The sequence below is a fragment of the Chiroxiphia lanceolata genome, chromosome 8 (genome assembly GCF_009829145.1).
Source record: "Chiroxiphia lanceolata isolate bChiLan1 chromosome 8, bChiLan1.pri, whole genome shotgun sequence".
Classification (NCBI taxonomy): domain Eukaryota; kingdom Metazoa; phylum Chordata; class Aves; order Passeriformes; family Pipridae; genus Chiroxiphia; species Chiroxiphia lanceolata.
Window position 1 is genome coordinate 16,816,272 of NC_045644.1, and position 20,147 is coordinate 16,836,418.

Consider the following 20,147-nt stretch of genomic DNA (forward strand, 5'->3'; position numbering starts at 1 on the left):
AGGGAATTGCTGGTTTACAATAAAGAAAGTCTATGGGTGGATCTATGACGGACTAGCTACTCAATCTAGGAAAAAAAAAAGTCCTGTAAATTGACACCAAGTTCTGTCTTGCTGCACAAAAACCAGCTCTCGCTAATGAAATCCTGTAACAGAAAGGACACAGCGCAAAAACGAGTGAAGGTTTATTCTGAAGGGTTTTTTGGTTGCTTTTATTCTGAAGCTGTGTGAAAAATCTCTAGTAAGTAACTAAGGCAAGAGTAAGCATTAAGCAACATCAACATTAAACATTAAACACAACTCTAGCACTCAAGATATATGAAATCTTCGTCTTGGTATACCAAGGTATGAAATTTCACGATGGCTTATATTTTTTCCCGTCTTAATTTGCAGAACTTCACTGTTTGCAAATGCTCTTGGCTTGCCTCCGTGACAGCCCACAGTCACAAACTAGCGACGGTCTCCAAAACCAGTGTAAGTTCTCCCCCTCCCGTTGCGTTCTGGAACAACGACGTGTTGCACAGTAAATGCTGCAGCTTCGTCACGGAACAGGCTGGATTTAGTAGATATATCGAGAAATTATTAAAATATATATGCATAGCTAAAAATGAAAAATAATTAAGAAAATGCGTACCAAAAAACCCCAACAAACAAACAAACAAACAAATCCAAACAAAAAAACCCAAAACCAAACCAAACAAACAAACAAAACCCACCACAACAAAAAAACCCCACAACAACAAAAAGACCCACAAAAACAAAAAAACCCAACCAACCAACTAACCAAAAAGGTGGTATGACCCTCTGTATTGTTTGGAGGATTATGTTTTGTCTTAACATAAACATACGCAGTAACAAGGTAAAACTTACATGACAGGCACAAGAGCTCCCAGCTCCCCCGAGCTCAGCGTTACAACAAGTTTTTCTCAGCTGTGGAACAGATGTTAAAACCCGAGAAGTGCACGCTGCCACTGCAACACGTGTGCCAAGCAGAGGGGGGAAAACAGCAAGATGGAGCAAGATGAGTCACATGTAAGCACACTTCAGCCTAGCTCTTAATACGATCGTAACCATCCCACCTCATTTTGGAATTTCTAAAATTACTAGATTTTGGGTAGATTTGGAGAACTTCAGGAGGAGAAAAAAAGTAATCTGAAGCACAGGTGTACAGGGAGGGACGAGGACAGAGACACGTACGGGACAGCACCGGGCGGGCCCCGCGGGCTGTTCCACGCTCAGCCATCGCGGCCCCGGCCAGGCCAGCGCCTCTCCTCCAGGCGGAGGGTGGGGACAGGCACCGCCGGCAAGCGACACGAGAGGGCAGCACCGCCCGTCCCTCCACACCCGCCTGCGGTGACGAACTCCAAACCCCCGGAACTGACGGGCCGGAGCCGCGGGATTCAAACTCCCGGAAGCGGCGCCGGACGGGCTGTGGTTTGGGGTGCTCGGGCCCCGTCCCGTCCCACGGAGCGAGAGCCGGCAGCAGGATCCGGGAAGCCCCGCGCTTGACTCCAGCTGTCGGAAGACATGTCCTGCCCGCTAGAAGGGATCGCCGTTCCGTGACGCCGCTTTTGGGTTTTACAGGCGCCGAAAGATGAACCCCAAGACCGCCAAAGATCGTATTATGGGCAAGTGGGGCTTAAAGTCGAGCAGCTCCAGAGCTGAGAGTGGGCTGGAGAAGGGTAAACAGGAGAGCGCTGGGCTGAGGAATCAATCCACGGAGGAAGCCGCCCCCGGGAGCGGCGGGATGGCGGAGAGGAGCGGGCTCCTCCAGGTGAGCGGGGCTGTGCCCAGCCGGCCGTGCCGTGTCAGGGCCGCCGGGCCTGCCCGAGCCGGGAGCGAGAGCCCCACCTTTCCTCTCGAAACTTCGCTTACTTTGATGTCGCTGCTGGTTTAGTGCTGTTAGACAATTTAGACAAACTTTTAGTTTGACATTTTCATTCTCGTGTACTTTTCAGAGATGACTGAACTAATAAAATCACACTCATCTGACAAGGCTGCTAAATACAAAGACTTGAGGCCAGAGGTGCCAATTAGTCCGTTAGGACCTGTCCTCTCGTGTCCAGCAGGTCTCGGAGAATTATTTTAAGCACTTCCTGCAAAGAATATTATGTTTGCAAACATTTGTCTAAGAACATGCCAAAAAGTGCTGAGTGTTTGCTTGAACTGAATTGTCAAGCTCCCACTCAGCTATAGGTAAATAAAACTGTAATCAGGTCCCTACATTATTCTTCCATTGCAACCAAAGAGCAGAAACTAAGACTTCAAATTCCATCCAAGGTAAACCTGTGGTTGCAGAGAGAGAAGTTTAAGACTTAATATGTGACCAAGTCACATACTGTCAGGCTTCCCAGAAGGACTGCAAAACTTTAAGTAAACTCTTTCAAAGAATACAGCTAATGGAGACTAGGCACACTAATATTTCTAGGCCATTTCTTTTGGCAAAAAGGCTTTGCTTGTGTCTGTGCAGCAACGTCAGTTGAGAAATCCTAAGCCAAGGATCATCTATGCCTGGGCAGCTCGTGTACATTTGTGGCTAAATTCCTTAGTGTATTTGCTGTGTCTGTTAGCATTTGCTGCTTGCTAAGTGTTGGTTACTTAATATTGGGTTCCTAGTTTTCAGGTGGAAAATCACCCTCATGTTTAGATGTACCCGGTACTCTGTGGTGTCAATATTTTAATTTTAGTGAGCACTCTATGGTGTTCAACCACTCTCTAAATAAGGCTCTCTAAAATTCAATTTCTTTCAGTTTCTTTGTGATATTCTCAACATGTAGGATTTCAGCATCAGCCTTTCTCACCAAAAATTAAATGCTCTCACATCAGAAGTTCGTGGAAAGCCCCAAAGTATCTTAAATGCAGTACTAATTCTGTGTAATAATTAATAATTACCTGTGCTGGAGGCCTACTCAAAAGAGAGTGCCTGTTGAAAATACCTACTAAAGCACATTTTGAAGCTAAAGGGCCACATAATTTGGAAAATGGGCCTTCTGGAAATGGAAAATTCCTTCTCCTGAATGCTTTATTATAACTCTTTTGTAACCTCACTTACTGTCATGTAGTTTGCAAGAAGGCTCTACTACTTCCCAAAAGCTACTAAATATGCTGAGAAATAAGCTAAGAAATGTATCACCAATGTCTTTACTGGAAAGTTTTTGGAGTTCTTGTACTGCTTGTGTTTGAAGGTTCATATACTGTAGTGATCTGTATTCATATACGAAACTGAGTACCTACCAAACCTGTGAAATTTGGTTCTTTGCCTTCTTTCCCTGTTTCATCTACTTCAGACTCATTTTGCTATCACTTGAAATATTCCAGGTGATTGTGCTAGTATTGTCTGTTTTGAGTAAAAATAATATTCTCAGCTAATTAAAGGCTAAGAGAGAATCTTTGAAAGTGAATATCACAGAATCATAGAATGGGTTGGGTTGGAAGGGACCTTAAAGATCATCTAATTCCAACCTCCCTGACATGACTAGGGACACCTTCCACTAGACTTAGTTGCTCAGATCACTCAAACTATTGTAAACTTGCTAATGCATTTGTTGCATAGACTAAGTTACTCACTTGTGTCACTTTTTTATTCTGTTTCATTTAGAAAATACATTCCCTTGAAAAAGAAAAAGAAAAACACAACCATCTTGTTGGAGAGAAAGACAGGGAAATCCAAAACCTGAAAGACAAGCTTAAGTCCAAAACCAACAATAGTGAAGTCTCCTTACTACGAAATCAACTAGAGGAAAAAACAAAGGAAGCAGAAAGGAGAGAACAGTTACTTTGTTCTCTATCAGAAGAAATTAACCGGTTAAAATGTAATTTATCTGCTGTCATGGCAAAATGTTCTGATCTCGAGAACAAAGCCAGTAGCACTTCTCAGGCATCCCAGGTAAGCACTAAAGAAATGCTGTAATTGCAAATTGGAATTTGTGCCCACTAAGCTCCAATACTTGTTATAAACTAGGATGGGTTTTTAATTTTCTTGTAAGCTGCATTGCATTCTGAAATATTCTTGTATGTAGAGAGATGATATCCAGATTGAATGATAAATGAAGAACAGTCAGGGAGCACAACTTCAGGCAACACAGCTGGGGAGGGAATTCTCTCACGCTGTACTGCAAGGTCCCTTATGCAAGCTCACATGGCTAGTGTGACTAGTGATACTACATGTAATGATCCCTGTTGATTTAGCAGATACTATTCACTTCTTGGATTTGTGTGCTCAATGATTAGACAGGCTGAGAAGGCAGCAGCAGTAGAGATGTGGGGCACTAATAAAGACACACTAAGATCCTCACCTAATTCAGCTTCAGTCATGAGAATATCTTTCTCCTCTCTGTTCTCATAAATCCTCATTTGTGTCTCAGTTGTTAAAACTAATTGTACTTTCTGTGGCATCACACACAGTAAATACTTCCCTGTGACACGAGGTAGGACAGGAATAATGAGTTTCTCCTCTCGTTCTAGGTGGTCAGTAGGTATGGTACCAGTCCTTGGCAGCGTTTACAAGTGTGTTTAATATACTAGTTGTTTTTTACAACCCTCCCTGTTCTAATGTTCCATGGAAAATGCAGTAGTATCTCAATGCAGGGCATAGGGAAGTTGATGCCTAAAAGCAGGTGCCTGTAAGTCTTTCTTTTCCAGCTTTTGACCTATAGATGGTGCTGGTTCCCTGTGCTCTACAAGGTACTTAGAAATTCTGCTTTAGGCAGATACATAGCAAAATATCTTAATCTATCACTTTTGAATGATAATACATGTATATGTATCACTTCTAAATTAAGTATGTTAGTAAATACCACTTTAAATGCAATATATTTATTTTCAATTTTAAGAGACTTTGAACTGTGTTAGATAATTTAAAATGTATGTAAAGTCAACAGATTTTCAGGATATTTTTGACAATAAACTACAAAAATACCTATTACTCTAAAACCATAATTTTCTTTTAAAATCTTAACTGATCTATCAACAGAGGACAACAAATATGACTGTTTTGACTGGATATCATGGAAAACTTGAAAACAAGTCTAGCAATGCTGCTTGAAACTGCTAGGTGGCATGTGAGCTCTGAAATAGAAACAACAGTTGTATGACACAGTTTTCACTGAGCAGGATTCTAACGTTCATATAAACAATTGTAGTGTCTTTAAATACTATTTTTTGTTAGGAAGTGCTGAAGTTTAATGATTGCATTCAAAGCTCCTCTGTATTTTTCAGTTATAAAATTTGTTGTAAATCATGTTCCAAAACCCATAGGTAAACACTGGAAAAATGTAGTTTGGATTTGGGTAGCAATCTATTTTTTTCTTACTGAAGTTCCCTCCAACTTACATCTACACAATTTCATAAATTCATTCTATCATGCAGAGAATAAACATGTCAGATTGTGGAAGAAATATAACTGTTTACCTGCTCTCTAGATTTAAATGGATCTCAAGAACTCTCCGACTCATACTTCAAGCAGGTCTCAAAAAATCAGACAGTTTGTCCTTATTGTTCCAGATAGGCTTGCACGACTTCCCAGATGTTGACAATCTTCCTGTTATCCCAGTGAAGCTGTAGAGGCCTCTGTAGCTTTCCCCCAATAACTCCTGTAGGTCTGACTTATTGTCAAACGTATAAGGATACGAAAATAGAACAACCACCTTTTTTTCTGTACTTAAATAATATCCTAAATATCTTGATTTTTCAAAAGCTCTTTGGAGAACACCCTTCAGGTCTTCCAAGAGAGCAGTTCAACAGAAAACACATGATGGTCTTCTTAGGAAATGTTCTAATGTAACTATGGAATAAATATGTTATGGAATAAATAAAATGTAAATCTTTCTCCCATCTCTTGCAGAACAGTCTATTTTAAATATATGAAATGGTTTTCTACATAACTTAGATCCTTTAAGAAAGAAAACAACAACCAACTCTAAAGATCTTTAAACACAAAAGGCACATGTATTTATGTGAAATTAATAGTTATATAGAATTAGCTTTGCTCTTTCAGCCATCTGTTTTAAACAACACTAACTGGTTGTTCTTTGTCTGCAGGAAGCTGTAACAAACAGCACTGAAGTTGAAAGACAATTGAAAGATGTAAGTTTCCTGTACAGCGTTGCAAGTGCATATAATCTGTATTGTGATGCATAAGAATGTAAATTATCATCATATACATTTTTGGTAGTATGGAACCTCAGAGAATATATTTCCCTCTAAAATATAGTATCTAAAATTATTTTGTGATAAGACAATAATTTAAATTGAAAAAACCAAAGCCTTGCAAAATAAAAAAATTGAGATAAGATTTCCACCATCTCTGAAAAACCTTGCTTAGAACATCAGAACAAAGGGGTTACTGACAGATCAGGAGCCTCGAGGAACCTGGTCTGGCACTGCCTAGAATAGCATGAAGCTGAATCAGAAACCTCCCAAGGTCCCTTCCAAGCTGAATAATTCTATGATCCAATCAGCTAAAAACTCCATGTTCTTGTTCTTAGAAACTCTAAGTTCCATTTTCAAGGTCTATTATTTTATGTTTTATTTTATATTCACGATTGAAAAGTTAATTTTCCATAATCTAGGCATGACTCGAGAAAGCCTTTGTTCTTTAACTCATTTTCCCATTCCAAGAAGTAATCTAATGAATATTTAATATTGCTGCAGTTTTAAGTTATGTTCAGCATCCTGCCTTATCTTTCCAAATGAAGATGGATTTATTTATTGTACGGAGATTCCTACAGTTTGCAGCAGACATAGCTTATCTTTAAACTGTGCAATATATAACTTCTCGCATTTTTAAGGAATAAGACAAACACTTTTAAAATCTGATAAATTACAAGAGACTTTTTTTGTTCTTCTGTTCATTTTCCTGAAGGCTCTTGAGAAAAACCAGCAGTGGCTACTGTATGACCAGCAACGGGAAGCATATGTCAGGGGATTGCTTGGGAGGATCTTTGAACTTGAACAGAAGTCAGAAATAGTTAACCAACAAGAATCTAGAGGATTCAGTTCAGAAGGTATCAACTTTATTTTTTTCCCCACAAGTGACCCAAAGTGACCCAAACCATAATTATCTATAGAATAAATTTTCTGAAAACAAGTGATAGCACAATTAATCAAAATCAAGACTTTGTTTTCAACGCTTTGGCTGCTTAATGGTAAAACTTGGTTAAGTAATATTTCTTTGCTTCCTGTTATCTGTGTTACTTACCAACAGTACTTCATGTTCTTATCCACTTCAAAGATGGGTTTTAACAGCCCTGACACACTATTAGCAGCCTCTCTGTTTGCTGAAAGTGTTGAGATAAATAGATGTCTCCCATCCTTCAAAGTACACTTTCCACCGACATAATGGAAGCATTAAGGATTTACTAGCTAGGTGTGGATCAGATTTTTTTAAATTTACTTTTTTCAAAACAAATATTATAAAAATGACTCAAGATTGCCACGTTCTTTATTCACCTGAACAGTTGTTACAGGGCATGAAAACCTGTGATAGGTTTTGGAACCTGTCCAAAATAGTGTTTCGCAATATGGATCTGGACACCGCCAGCTCACACTTCCTTGCTGTGCAGTTCCTCAGTAAGGCACACCCTCTCAGTATTAATAAAATTAAAATCACATTGAGCAGAAGAACCAGAAGGTGTTGACTTGATTATCAAACTGTTATATCATATATACTGCAAGTGACCTGCAAGGTAAATTCATTAAATGTGGGGTAAGAGCATACCCACGGACTTGCCACAGTAACTCACATGCAGTGGCTTGGTTTCTGTATTGTTTGAATCTTTATGGAAAACAGTAAAATATCATCATAATCTTGTTTTGGTGCTGTTCAGAAATCTGTGAACAGTATTTTTAGATGAAGACAGACTGAAGTAGTAGCTCACCAGGAAATGTAACTCAAGAGTTACTGCAGTCAAAGCTTTGTCATCAGAGCAGCCAGGAGACCACGAGTTAGGATGTAAGGAAGTTCCTCTCTTCAAGCAGCTAGACAGTAGCAGAAATCCAGATTTCTAAGGATCTAGCTATACAAGTTGAAAGTAGATATGACAACATTTTCCAAGGAAAATCTTGTCTGTCTCTGAGGATGTCACCACCCTATAAAGGAGTATTGCTAACGAGAACATAAGGCTTAGTTTGTAGCTGAGGGAAGGGAGAACAGTCAAGTTAGAAACTCTCCCTGGTAAATTACACTTTAAAGAAATAGGGTAAATCTTCAATCATAACAGTATCAAAGACAAGAAACAGTGCCAAAATCAGCAAATCCCATGAAATTCTGTATTCCTTGTTCTGCTTCTATTTTGTGTTACTACTGACTGTATTACTGCAGGCCTCTTAATTTTTTCCTGCTTACTAAATTTTTCTTGTGTCAACAAGCAGAAATTTTTCAAGCTCTGGTTTAAGTAACAGTCACTAGCCAAGAAGCAGTCGGTTTTTTTTAGCAAAAGAACTATCCTAGTTCTTTCTATTTGCCATTTAGAAGTAAATTATGGCATACAATTTGAAGAAGATGGTCTACAAAAGCCAGTGGATGGTCTGAGTTTTGTCAACAGTGGTGGAGTCCATCAGATCCCCAGGGTATCTCTGGGGAGGGAGTAATGCTAAGGAGGCTAAAAGTGGAAGTAAGAATCTGGTGTCTTTGGGTCAGATTCCCATGTGTCAGTATAATGCATGAGGGCATGTAAGAACCGTGTGGGTCATGGAGCTTGTGTAGTTGGGGCAAAGGTTGTAATATTGCTATAAGGGTAAGTGATGGAAGTAGCTGTAGCAGAGAATATTATGCACATGCCAAGTTGCAATTTTCCAGTAACTGTATAGGTAAGGAGACTATGCATTATAAATATTGAAAGCTGTTTTAACTAAAGTTTGGTGCTAAGCTGACCTATGTAATAGCCTACTATGTCAATTTCTATTAACAAGCCTTAAAATGCTTAAGGATTTAGTGCCCTGCTTTTTAAGTGGGGTTTTTTCCACATTATTAACTCAATTATTTCTGACTCATTAAGGTCATCTGCAAGAGGAAAAGCAAGAATACTATGACCACCTGCTACTAACTGCTAAGAGGGATCTTGAGACTGAAAGATGCACTGTAACCCAGCTGAGATCTGAACTTAATGAATTCAAAAAGAAATATGAAGAAACACAAGGAGAAATAATGAGTTTAAATGCCTTATTGCAGTCACAACGGGTTGCTGAAATGAAGGCTCAAGAAAATGAAAATAAAATGAAAGAGAAAGTGCAGAGACTAAAACAGGAAAATGAAATTTTCAAAGAAAAGCTCAGAGAAGGAAAAAAAAAAGCTGAAGATCTTTCTTGTCAGGTAAGTGGATGCATTTGGAGGTTTGAGGTAATAGCAAAGAACCAAGAGAGATGAAAAGTCATACTTAATCAGAATGACCCATCACACACTCTGATAACTGTTCTCTGCATAGATCTAGACTCATGTCCTTGTGATTAAAACTGAGTTGTCTAAACAAGGAACTTCTTTGTTCACTTATTTCCCTGGTCTTGTGGGACATGAGGGAGAAGTGAGAAAATATTGAATTGATTCTAATATAGTTCATCCTCAAGATTAATAGTAAAGGAGGATAGGAAAAGTGAAAATTCATTTTATTGTGTGCTCCTAACTATGGAATATCACTGATATTTGCTGTCACCTGGCAGATACAATGCACACGTGGGCTTGTAGTTTCATACTTACTGAATAAGCAGCTGTGTCCCCAGATAGTGCCCTCAGCCAACCATTGTAGCCATGTAGCTGGATTATTTTTCCTTTGCTTTTCCATTCAGATGAGTTCCTGCATTTGATTCTGTATATGATGGATAAGATCTGTGCAAGTACCCCTGAGTACTAGAAAGCAAGGGACTGATAGCAAGGGAAGGGATGGACCTTAAGTTGGGGAAAGATATGAATGTGCTGTATGTTTGTCTTTAAAAATAATCAATGCTTACCTTTTTTTGTATGAAATACTCATGAAGAGTGTGCCACTTCTGCTACACAGAGAATTACAGTGGTGTCTTAGAATATTCCTATCAGCATGGTAGCACTAATAAAAAAAAAAATCTATTCTTTCTTCTTCAAGACATGAAATCATGACCACATAACTGCTGAAGAGAAACTGGAAAGTCATCCTTGAAGGACAGACTTCAGGGCATCTAAATATGATAGACTTGCTACTAGAATTCTGGGGTCAATAATAAAACAATGTAGAATTGAAATTTGAAATACGAGAATAAAATTTACTAGACACTGAAGTACACTAAAACCAGAACAGTAGTTCAGCTCTCTGAACACAGGCTGGTTCTCGCTGATTAATAATGATTAAAAGATGTTTATTTTTTGAAGCAGAACAGCAGCATTATCATAAAAAGTTGATACATACTGAAAGTGGAGGATATTTTAATGTCTACAGTTAATTAATTATTATAGTTTAGTCCTTTCTGAGCCTTAAACTTGTTCTTTTCTCTTATAAAAAAAGTTACATTGTTTGATACTATTAACATTGTGTCATGTTAGTACAAATGTAGGGTTTGTGTGTAATTTTTCTCAGCATCCTGGCAATTACCTAGGAAACATCAGTTTTGTGTTTCTTTTTTTAACAATAACATCATCCTGCATTTCCCCTTTTCAGTGCAATAATGATTTTTCTGTGGGGTTTTCCTCAGGGAAGTAGAGATACTTAAATCGAGTTTGGCTGTTACATAACAGGTATATATTTTCTGTTGGCATGGGAATGTAAAAGTTTACTTCCATCCCACTTTAGCTTCATCATTTTTTCAAGCTTATTAACTATTGTATATGAAAGTTGTTTGTTACAAGTGTTCCTCTGCCTTGTAGGTGCAACTTCTTCATAAATCATTGCTCAAACAGAAAGAGGAGCACACAAGGATAGCTTTGTTGGAACAACAGGTACCCAATTATATGCTAAAATGCTGACATTTAATCTCTATTATGCATAAAGTCTTTCTAGACTAACTTCAAATTTAAGAATGATTAGTATATTAAATAAAGCAATACTAGGCATGAATATTCAACTGTGAATAATCTCTTGATGCTTCTAAAAATTTTGACAAATCTGTCAAGAGGAAAATCTGTATCCTTTTAGTGATGAGTGTGATCAAACCTGATACTATTTTCTCCACAATCACTAGTTCAACAGTTACATCCTTAGATGAGGTACAGGAAACATCCTTAAACCAATCAGCTCGTTGAAGTTTTGTAGTATATTTTTGATAAAGTTATAGAAATAATTGCATTGCTATCTTTTCCATTTTCTTTATTTTTTTTTACAAGTACATTTTTACAGTTATGTTTATTTGCTAAGCTTGGGTGTACAGTGTTATCCATAGTTTCTGTCCAAACTGAAATACCCTCCAACCAAAAAATCTTTCAACTTCACCTCTGCTAAGGGTGATTTTGATAAAGTGGACGTGTATGAATTTCATTATAGTGAAAGTAACAAGTGATTTTTAATTATTTTTTTTTAATTTTCCTTTTAATCCCCTTGTAGGATGTGATTGCAGAGCAAAACTGACTTTAAACAGATAAATGGGAAATATTCCTCCCTATTCTTAATAATTCTGACTTTAATTCTTTATTTTTTACTTCGGGGGCTGCCAGATCCAGACATGCACCACAGACTTAGAGAATGGAAAGCTTGATCGCCAGAACTTGGAGCATCAGTTAAACAAAGTCCTCAAGGAACTGCACAAGGCCAGGGAGCAAATATCCCGTCTGGAACCTCTGGTATGTACTGAATAACTTTGCAGGTGAATTCAGTCAGGGATTTTGTATAAACATACATCTTCTCACTTTGGGATCTTATTTGAAGCGTAGTGAGTCAGTGTCCTTACATCCTTCAGGTATGTGGTCCCAAGGAGCAGAACCCTATGACAGCCAGCTAGCCAGGCACTGCTTTTCCTACAGTGCTGCTGCAGGAGATGTAGAATAGTCAGATTGCTGAGCAGGGAACACGACTGTTTTGTATCACAATGTATTCCCTAGTTTTGTCTGTCGCACACTGACAGAGCTGCATTATGCTTCTGCTCAAACTTGCTGCTGGTGAACAAGACACAATCCTTAGTGCTGTAACACACACAAGGCTTGTGTGCCATCAAGCCTTAATGTTTTTTCCTACAGTATTTGATCAGCACATGTATGCACCAGTCTTACACTCCTTTTCCAGAAACTCCGAGAATCTGGACGTGTGGAACTACAAGAAGATCTGCAAGCTCTGTTTGACGAGAAGCTGACCACGTATGACAAAAGTCCTTCCCCAAAACATTCAAGCCTCCTTGATGAAAGTTTTCTCGAGTGTCCCAGATGTAAAGTGCTGTATCCAACAAGCCAGCACAGAGAATTGTTAGCACATATTGACTTCTGTACAGCTTGAGCTCCAAATGGACTTACTATATTTGCTTTACACATACTGCCAATATGCTCAGCAAGAGATCTTTTAAAACTTTATTCTTAAGGTTGTATAAAGGACTGCTAGTTTTATAAAAATTCAGTTCTACAGAAACATTATTAAGAGTATAATAATTTGGCCTCAAATATTTTACCTGATGTTTTTGCAAAAAAGCGGCTATTGCACTTTTGGTTGCAAATGGAAATATTTTTAGAATTAGGAATATCTTAAATAGTAAACTACTGACTTTTTTTTTTTTTGCACTATTAAATATAAGAACAGTAAAAGCACAGCTATTGTGTCAGACTTTATTTTAACATTTGGCATATCCAGTTCTTGGTTGGTGAATCCTGATGATTGTGCTTGTACCTTAACTAACAAGGATAGCTGCAAAAGATTTTTGGCCCTCATAGGTGCACTATATATATGTATATTTGTATGTACATAGTGTGTGTATGTATGTGTAGTGTGTATAGTATATATAGACATGAACCATATACATGTGAAATGTCATCTTGATACACAAAAACTCAGGAGGGCCATGTTAGATCTTTGCTGCTTAAGATTCATGTTGAAAACATCAATCATAAGTAGCTTATTTTCCTGAACCACAATCAGGGGTGACTAAAATTCTGACCAAGGTTTAAGCTCTTCTCAAAAAAACCAGCTTCCTAGCAAATACAAACTTCATCAATGCTGAAAAGCTTATATTTCAGACAATGTCAGAGGCCATTTTTTAAGTTTGGATATAGAATTATGCTGAATTAAACTTGTTTGTACTTCTATATTTTAGAGGTTAAAGTTGAGAAATGTCAGTTATTCAATCTTATATTTGACAAGTGTCCCAAACTGCAGTTTTTATAAATTGCTCTAGTGGATTTGAAGTGTCACTGTATTTTGGTATTACTACAGGAAACAAGTTAATGATAAATTCTGGCAACAAATTAGAAACTGGCAAAAAAATTCCCTTACGGATTTGGAATTGCGGCGTTATTTTTCTCTAGCACCTGCTGTAAACCTGAATCTGTTTCCAGTGTTTTGTTCCTTGCATCTGTAGTGAGGTCCAAAAAGAAGTTCCTTCCTTGGAAATTATTAAAATGAGGAAATTTTACAAAGATACACTAGTTGAGAATAAATTTGCTTCTTTTACAAGTTTGTGGTTTTCTGAGGACAATCAAATACCCAAGGTCTATCCTTCTCTGGCATACTGGTTCTGATTGCTAGCTAGTATCAACTTTTTCCATCATGCTTTGCTGCAAAGCTGCATGTATTTACCTCATAATGCTCACCTTAATCTTTGATGGTTAAACCTTTTTCTTAAACATGAATGTGTTTTCCAAGTTATTTTCAATAACTTAGAGTATCAAGTGATACTATTATTGATTAAATCCAGTGTTTGTAAGACAGAAAGAAAATGTTAAAATCTATTATCTTTATATCTGAAATATCTTCGCCAAATTTACTATATTAACCACTCTCTTTGCCAAATTTATTATATTAGCCACTCTATCCACTTTTCAATTTCAGTGACCATGTCTCAGGCTAATCTTTGTATTTGACAATTTGCTCAAGTGTTAGCAACAGACTTGGTGACCAAAGATACAATGAACTAATGAGTTCATTGAAATTATGCTTCAGAATCTCAAGGTTTTGCTGTGAGAAATTGTCTTAATTTCATGTCTTTTTAAACATCTTTTAAAGATTCAGGATAATAGCCATGCTTTTCATTGAACCCCAATAATTTTAATCTCTAATTAAACTACTTTTGAAAGTTTAAGTTAGTTGTATTTTCACAACACCTTAATCAGCTAGTGTTCTATTCCCAGTTGCACACTCAGCATAGTTTCTGCAAAAGGAAATCCTGATCTTTTATGTATTATAGATGAAATAAATTTGCCTACTACGGGTCAGCACTCTTCAGTAGTTCTGAGGCTTTCTTAAATTGGCATGAAACACTTTCTCATTAGAAGCTGGTACTGTACTGTAGTGGAAGACTCAAAAAGTTGATAAAAAGTTTTGTTCAGTCCAGACCCTTTTCTGAACTTTAACAACGGATTTAGTCCTAACTGCTAAATATTACACCTAAGCACAAAAAAAATGCCTTGCTGATAAAGTTATAGATCATAGTGTGGTATATGTTAAAAAAATATAAAAATTACATTCTAGTGAATAAAAATACCTATTTTGAAAGAAGAACCACAAATACTATTGTCATCACTTAGATGTAATTAAAACCAACTAAAAAACTCCCACTCTGTAAAGTATGCAGCTCATATCATTGGGTTTTTTCCATTCTTCAGAAGCTAAGGCCTCTAAGACAAAAAATTATTTTTTTTAGTCTTAAAGTATTCAAAAAGGAAAAAGGGTTTGCTGCTCCTCTCTCTCGTTATATTCAGGAAAGAAGTTTGTGCCTAATGAGCTCATCTTAATGGTAAAGCTGTAAATTTAGTTCTTTGTAAGACAGGAAGCAACAGCAATGTTTTAATTATTTCAAGTGCTTTGGGTTTATAATTTCAGTAGCCTTCTTCTGTATTATGCACATTTCAAGGAATAGAATTTCAACCTAGCAGAAAGCTGATGGTCTAGGGAAGCTTGGGGGTTAATACAAAGATTTACCAACACTAGGAAAGAATAAAGCCTTCCTATGGTCAGTGAGAAGAGTAACATGTTCAAAATTGCAACAAGAGAAAGTTTGACACAAGGAAAATGTTTCTGGTGATTGGAGTAGATGAGCAGTGAAACACATTGCTTAAGGAGGCTGTGAAATCACCACCACTGGAGATTTACGGGGACAGTTACATAACTACCTAAACCATCCCTGACACGTGAGTCTGCCTTGGGTCAGGGATATCAGCCATTGATTTCTCACAGTGCCTTGAAGTGCTATTTTAAATTACACACAAAGACCTACAAACAACACACAATAAATAAAAACACAATTGTTCTGCATTGACCCTCAATGTTATTTCACTCCATGCAAAATTAGTAGCTACCACGCCAGAATCATGAAAACAGTTTAATCTCATGTTTCTCAGGTGGAAAATTACTGGTATTCCTATGTCTGCATAAACTTCTAGTTTGGGCAGACAAAGCCATTTTATTGCACTGAGCCATCGCAACCCCGCTGGAAAACAAGATAAATAACACAAACACAACTTGATGTCACTTAATTACCTAGTATTGAGAAGTGCCTCATCCCCACGTTGTTTTAATGAACAGCACCGTGGCGTCTGGTTCTATGGCATTTGGGGAGTTTGGAATCTCCTCCACAAGGTGCTCCAGAAAGCTGGTGTACTGAGTGAGAGTTAGCCAAGCCAGCTAGTGAGAAACATGACTGCTCAAGAAAGGCTTGGTGTGTAGAAAGGAGATTCTCTGGAGGAGTAGCAGGTGTAAATTCTCTTATAACATTGGCTATGTCAAATGAGCCTCTTGCAAAATAAAAGCAGACTTCAAACAGGACATGTATCCATGAAGTGAGACCTCCCCTTACACCCAGTCTCCCTTCAGACTTGGAACAGAAATCCACACCAGTAGTCAGGGACATTTTGCTGTCTCTCTCTGACCAATTAAGATTTGAAGTATTTAATATTGAATTAATGGTTTCAAAAAGAGCAAGATAAGATGCTTCAGAATATCCTGTAAGAATGAAGCCTGACACCTTATCGTAGTGATATCCAGCTGGCTTCTTGACCGTGCCACCACGTTTAATTTCCCTCATCAACTCAAAACTGGTGAATGTGCACACTGCAACAGTGAAAGTCCTAGTTTTATCAATGCAACAACTGTGATATGGTCAATATTATTTCATTCAACTGGACAGAAAACTCTACAGCCTAACTAAGGCATCCGTGCTTTCAAGCCTCAGTTTTTAAGAAGCTCTAAGTCATTTCTTATCGGTCATTTCAAATGGCCATTGATAATATTAAACATGAACAATGTGGAAAATAACATGATTAGCATTACATTTCAGAAATCAGAAGGGTTTACAGCAGAATTTAAAGTATTGTTTGAACTTTCTCTCATTGCTGTTGCAAGAGTGATTTTTCTACTTCTCCAGCCCTAGGTTAATGCTAGTTAAGCACGTGCCTTGCCTTCCAATATGGACAGATTTTCTTTGCAGCAAACAGGCACTCTGTTGACCTTATTTCAGAAAAATGTGGCTTTTAAAAGTACAGTTTCTATTCCAATTCTGACCTGAAGAACCCCTGTTTCTCCCAACAAGTTACTCTTTAAGATGAGACATAAGGGAAAGAAAAGCAAGCCAACTCTCCTTAAATCTCACAAATAAGAGCATTCTCTAATCACTGGGTTCTTGAATATGAGGGAAAATAAGGATATCTGTGATCTCTGCACAGTGTACAACCCAGCAGACCAATGTGTTCAGGAAATGTCTGAGTACATCTCATGAGCATGAGAGGTTGGTGACAAGTTTAGTTTGTAAATCCTTCAGATGTACACAACAATATTTGCTTTGATGTCTCTGCATCAAAGGTCATTAGCAGGAGTGTAAGTAACTTTATGCACACCTGAAAGTTAAGCAAAGGTTCAGCGGCCCTTAAACATCAGACTATAATTCTCCATATAAACGTTACTCAGGATCTCAGTTCCTGGTGAGAGCATTCTACCATATCCTGCAATGTCCAAACAAATCATTCTGATACCCTGTATTCACTGATAAATGCCCTAAATCCATGGGCTAGATGTGTGAGTGAAATAAAGTTTTTTAAACTGTTAAAAAACAACCTCATTTAGTTAGAACAGTTTAGCTGGAGCTGAGTCACCCTGGTGAAGCTTGGTTAGCGTGCAGCAAAACAGAATTCTCTTTTACATGGATTATGTACTTACATTTGCACTTGGTTCAGAGAGAAATCCCTTCATTACTGAAAGACACAAGGAAATTGTTCAGTATTGATGTTGGCAAAAGTTCTGATGTTGGCAAAACTTCTGGTGGTCTTGACAACAAAAAGCTGACACAGCTTTTATTAGAAAGCACATTTACTGAGAGTAGTATCAGCAGCTCTGCATTTGACCGAGGCATTGGTCAATAATGCTGCTGCTACAGCTTGAAACTACAGCACCACTGGCACATATCCCAGGAAGCATGCCAGCTTCTGATGGATACTGACCACAGCAAAATGAGACTTCTCAGAAGAAATAGTTACTTGCTCATGCCCCAGAAGAAACAGGGATTAGTTTTTGACACGATGACACATATGAAGCACCCAGCTTTTCCAGTGGGCATTGGGGTGTGAGAGCTTGCTACTATATGAAGATAAACAGATGCATTTATATTTGCAGTCCAAGTTTAAAATTGTCCCTCGCACATTGGTGTAAATGCTTCAGCTCACTGATATGAAAGTATACAGTGGGTGAGCAGTTAGAAAACTTCCTAAAAAAGAAAATAAATCAAAACAGACTTGTATTTGGAACATAATATGGCAGTAACGTGACTTCTTATAAGCACAGAATTCGTAGTGTCTAGAAGCAGAACAGCTGCAGTATGGTACGTAAAAGAAAAAGTGAAAATAAAAAGCTAACCTTGGATGCAATTTATGGTAAAAACCTTATTGTACAGACACAGTTTGAGTCATCTACAAACCTGGAAACTCTTGTGAAAACAGAGTCAACATTTCTCATGTAATGAATTTAAATCACTTAGCAAATATTAAATGTGCAATACATCTGTTACAGAGGTCAGTGCTATTTACTCATTGTGAAAGAGGTGCACGACAATAGGCCCAAAGACTTAAACACCATTCTACACGCAAAAGGATGCAAAGCTAAGGTAAAACCCTTTACTAGATCATGTCCAAGTGGAACAAGAATTCCCATCTCCCAGAATCACCTAGCCCAAGTGGTCCCTCTGTCTGGGAATATTTCTTATGCTAAAGAAATAAATAAGCTGTCATGACAGCTCATGGTTGCCAGGGGAACAATCTGAAAAGCAGAGCTTGACTTATGGTATCAAGTAGCACAGCCCTTATCTGCCATAGGAGGCCAAGGCTTGGGCTTTCATTAAGGATGAAAAAGACTAACCACAGAAAAGGAGACAAGATTTTTCCCCACTAGGAAAACCAGCTCCAGAGGGGTCCCCGCGACCTTCCTTCAACCTAGGAACAATGATATCTGAGTTGACTCCATGTTTCACCACTTCCGAGCATAAAAGAGAACATAGGTTGAAAAAGTTATATAGGTTAAGCAATTGTAACAGGTTTCCAAGCATTCTGTTAATCACTTCCTTGTCATAGGCGCCTGTGGTGCGAGTGCTGCACACAGCACCCACCTATTACAGTAATGCCAGAGTAGCTCTGTCAAGATTATGATTCCTCCCTTCCTCAGATTTCATATTGTGGTTGTTGCTATGATTGTACGTACCCAACAGCAAATACAGCTTTTGTACTTCATGGAAGGGAAAAGAAGACTACTTTTTAAGATAATGGATATATTAGACCCATGACTAATCAGATTATTTTTGCTCCTGCAATGAGTTCTCATTCATTTGATTGAACTCCATGGAAATGTGCATGTTTCTTCACACCTCTGCAGTCCCCAGGCACAGTATTTTGTACACAAGTTAGTGTGAAGCTCACTCACTAACAGCATACTAAAAGCAGCATTTTGCTTTGGTTCCCCTGAGCAAACAACAGGCTTATGTCAAGTAAGTAAGGTTCTCCCTCACACCTAAGGACTAAAGCTAAAGGTGATCCTTTCTAAAGAAGATCAAGGCTCTATCTAAATACTTTCACACATCATCTCATTTTCAAACCTTCTGCTCCTTTATGGCATTCCTTTTCTCCCCAGCTGAAAGTATCTTAATTTCTTCAATAATGCTGCTTTGGATGTTTCACTTTATATTTTCCTTCCCCTATTCTGTTTCCAATGTGTTTGCTTTTACCCTGAATTGACAGGCCCTGTTTCTAATTTCATTTTCCAGTAATGCCAAAGAGGCTAAAGATTTTTTTCATAACAAAATTTGTATTTATCTGTGATACCATTTCCAGCTGTCCCGTTAATGCCTTCCAAGTTTGCACACAGTTACAATCAGACTTTTAATAATAGCTCTTTCGCCAATCCACACTGCTATTCAGAACTGACCACACCACCCCTATTGCCAGCTGTCCAGAACTTTGGGCTAAGTTTGTCAGATTGTAAAAAGTCCCAAACCAGTGAAGTTGTTGGCAACTGGAAGGTATTTGCTGCATTTCAAGATTCACTAATAATTTTAAAGAATCAATCCATAGCAGAGCCAACATAGATTGTGGCTAGATATGTCAAGCATTGATCATAAATACAATTTGTCAGTAAGCATATTAAATTTGCTGAAACTTTTGTAATAGGGGTGCAGATTTTCTTCTCCCATGAAGTGATGCAGAATATGAATGAAGCATGTGTATCAAGACACTAGCCAGTCACTTGTGTTGCTGGCTGAAAAAAACTCAAGCTTTGCAACTTTTCATGTTGTCTTCACTTGAGTTAATAGTCCATCCCACTTAACAGCAACTGTGCCCACATTTCATACAGTCATCGACCAGCAGGAGTTAATAGGAACTGTTTAGGTGCCCTGCAAACTCCCTGTTTGATGAGACAGCATAGAGAGCTCAAGAGAAACATCCTAACTAAAAGCAATGCAAATTCTCCACTGGCAAAGATGTGGGAAGTGGTCCAGGAAAGAATGTCACTCTTGTCATCCCTCATTAGGAGATTGTTCCTTAGAAGGACTCAGTTTCTGGAATCCCCACTAATCTGGAATCC

General features: G+C 38.1%; 1 protein-coding gene and 1 long non-coding RNA gene across 2 annotated transcripts; one reads left to right on the top strand and one right to left on the bottom strand.

Annotated features, from left to right (window-relative positions):
• Positions 1-74: 74 nt before the first annotated feature.
• Positions 75-1,370, bottom strand: LOC116790486. The gene is made up of 3 exons (XR_004358374.1): positions 1,077-1,370; positions 868-968; positions 75-550 (listed from the first exon to the last, which is right to left on the bottom strand). It is a non-coding gene; the product is annotated as an uncharacterized LOC116790486 (long non-coding RNA).
• Positions 1,329-13,547, top strand: CEP55 (centrosomal protein 55). Its single transcript, XM_032695491.1, has 8 exons — positions 1,329-1,771; positions 3,596-3,883; positions 6,037-6,081; positions 6,860-7,001; positions 8,994-9,307; positions 10,826-10,897; positions 11,609-11,734; positions 12,174-13,547. Exons 1-8 carry the CDS (start codon positions 1,592-1,594, stop codon positions 12,378-12,380), a joined length of 1,374 nt encoding a protein of 457 aa, XP_032551382.1. The 5' UTR covers positions 1,329-1,591; the 3' UTR covers positions 12,381-13,547.
• Positions 13,548-20,147: the final 6,600 nt, after the last annotated feature.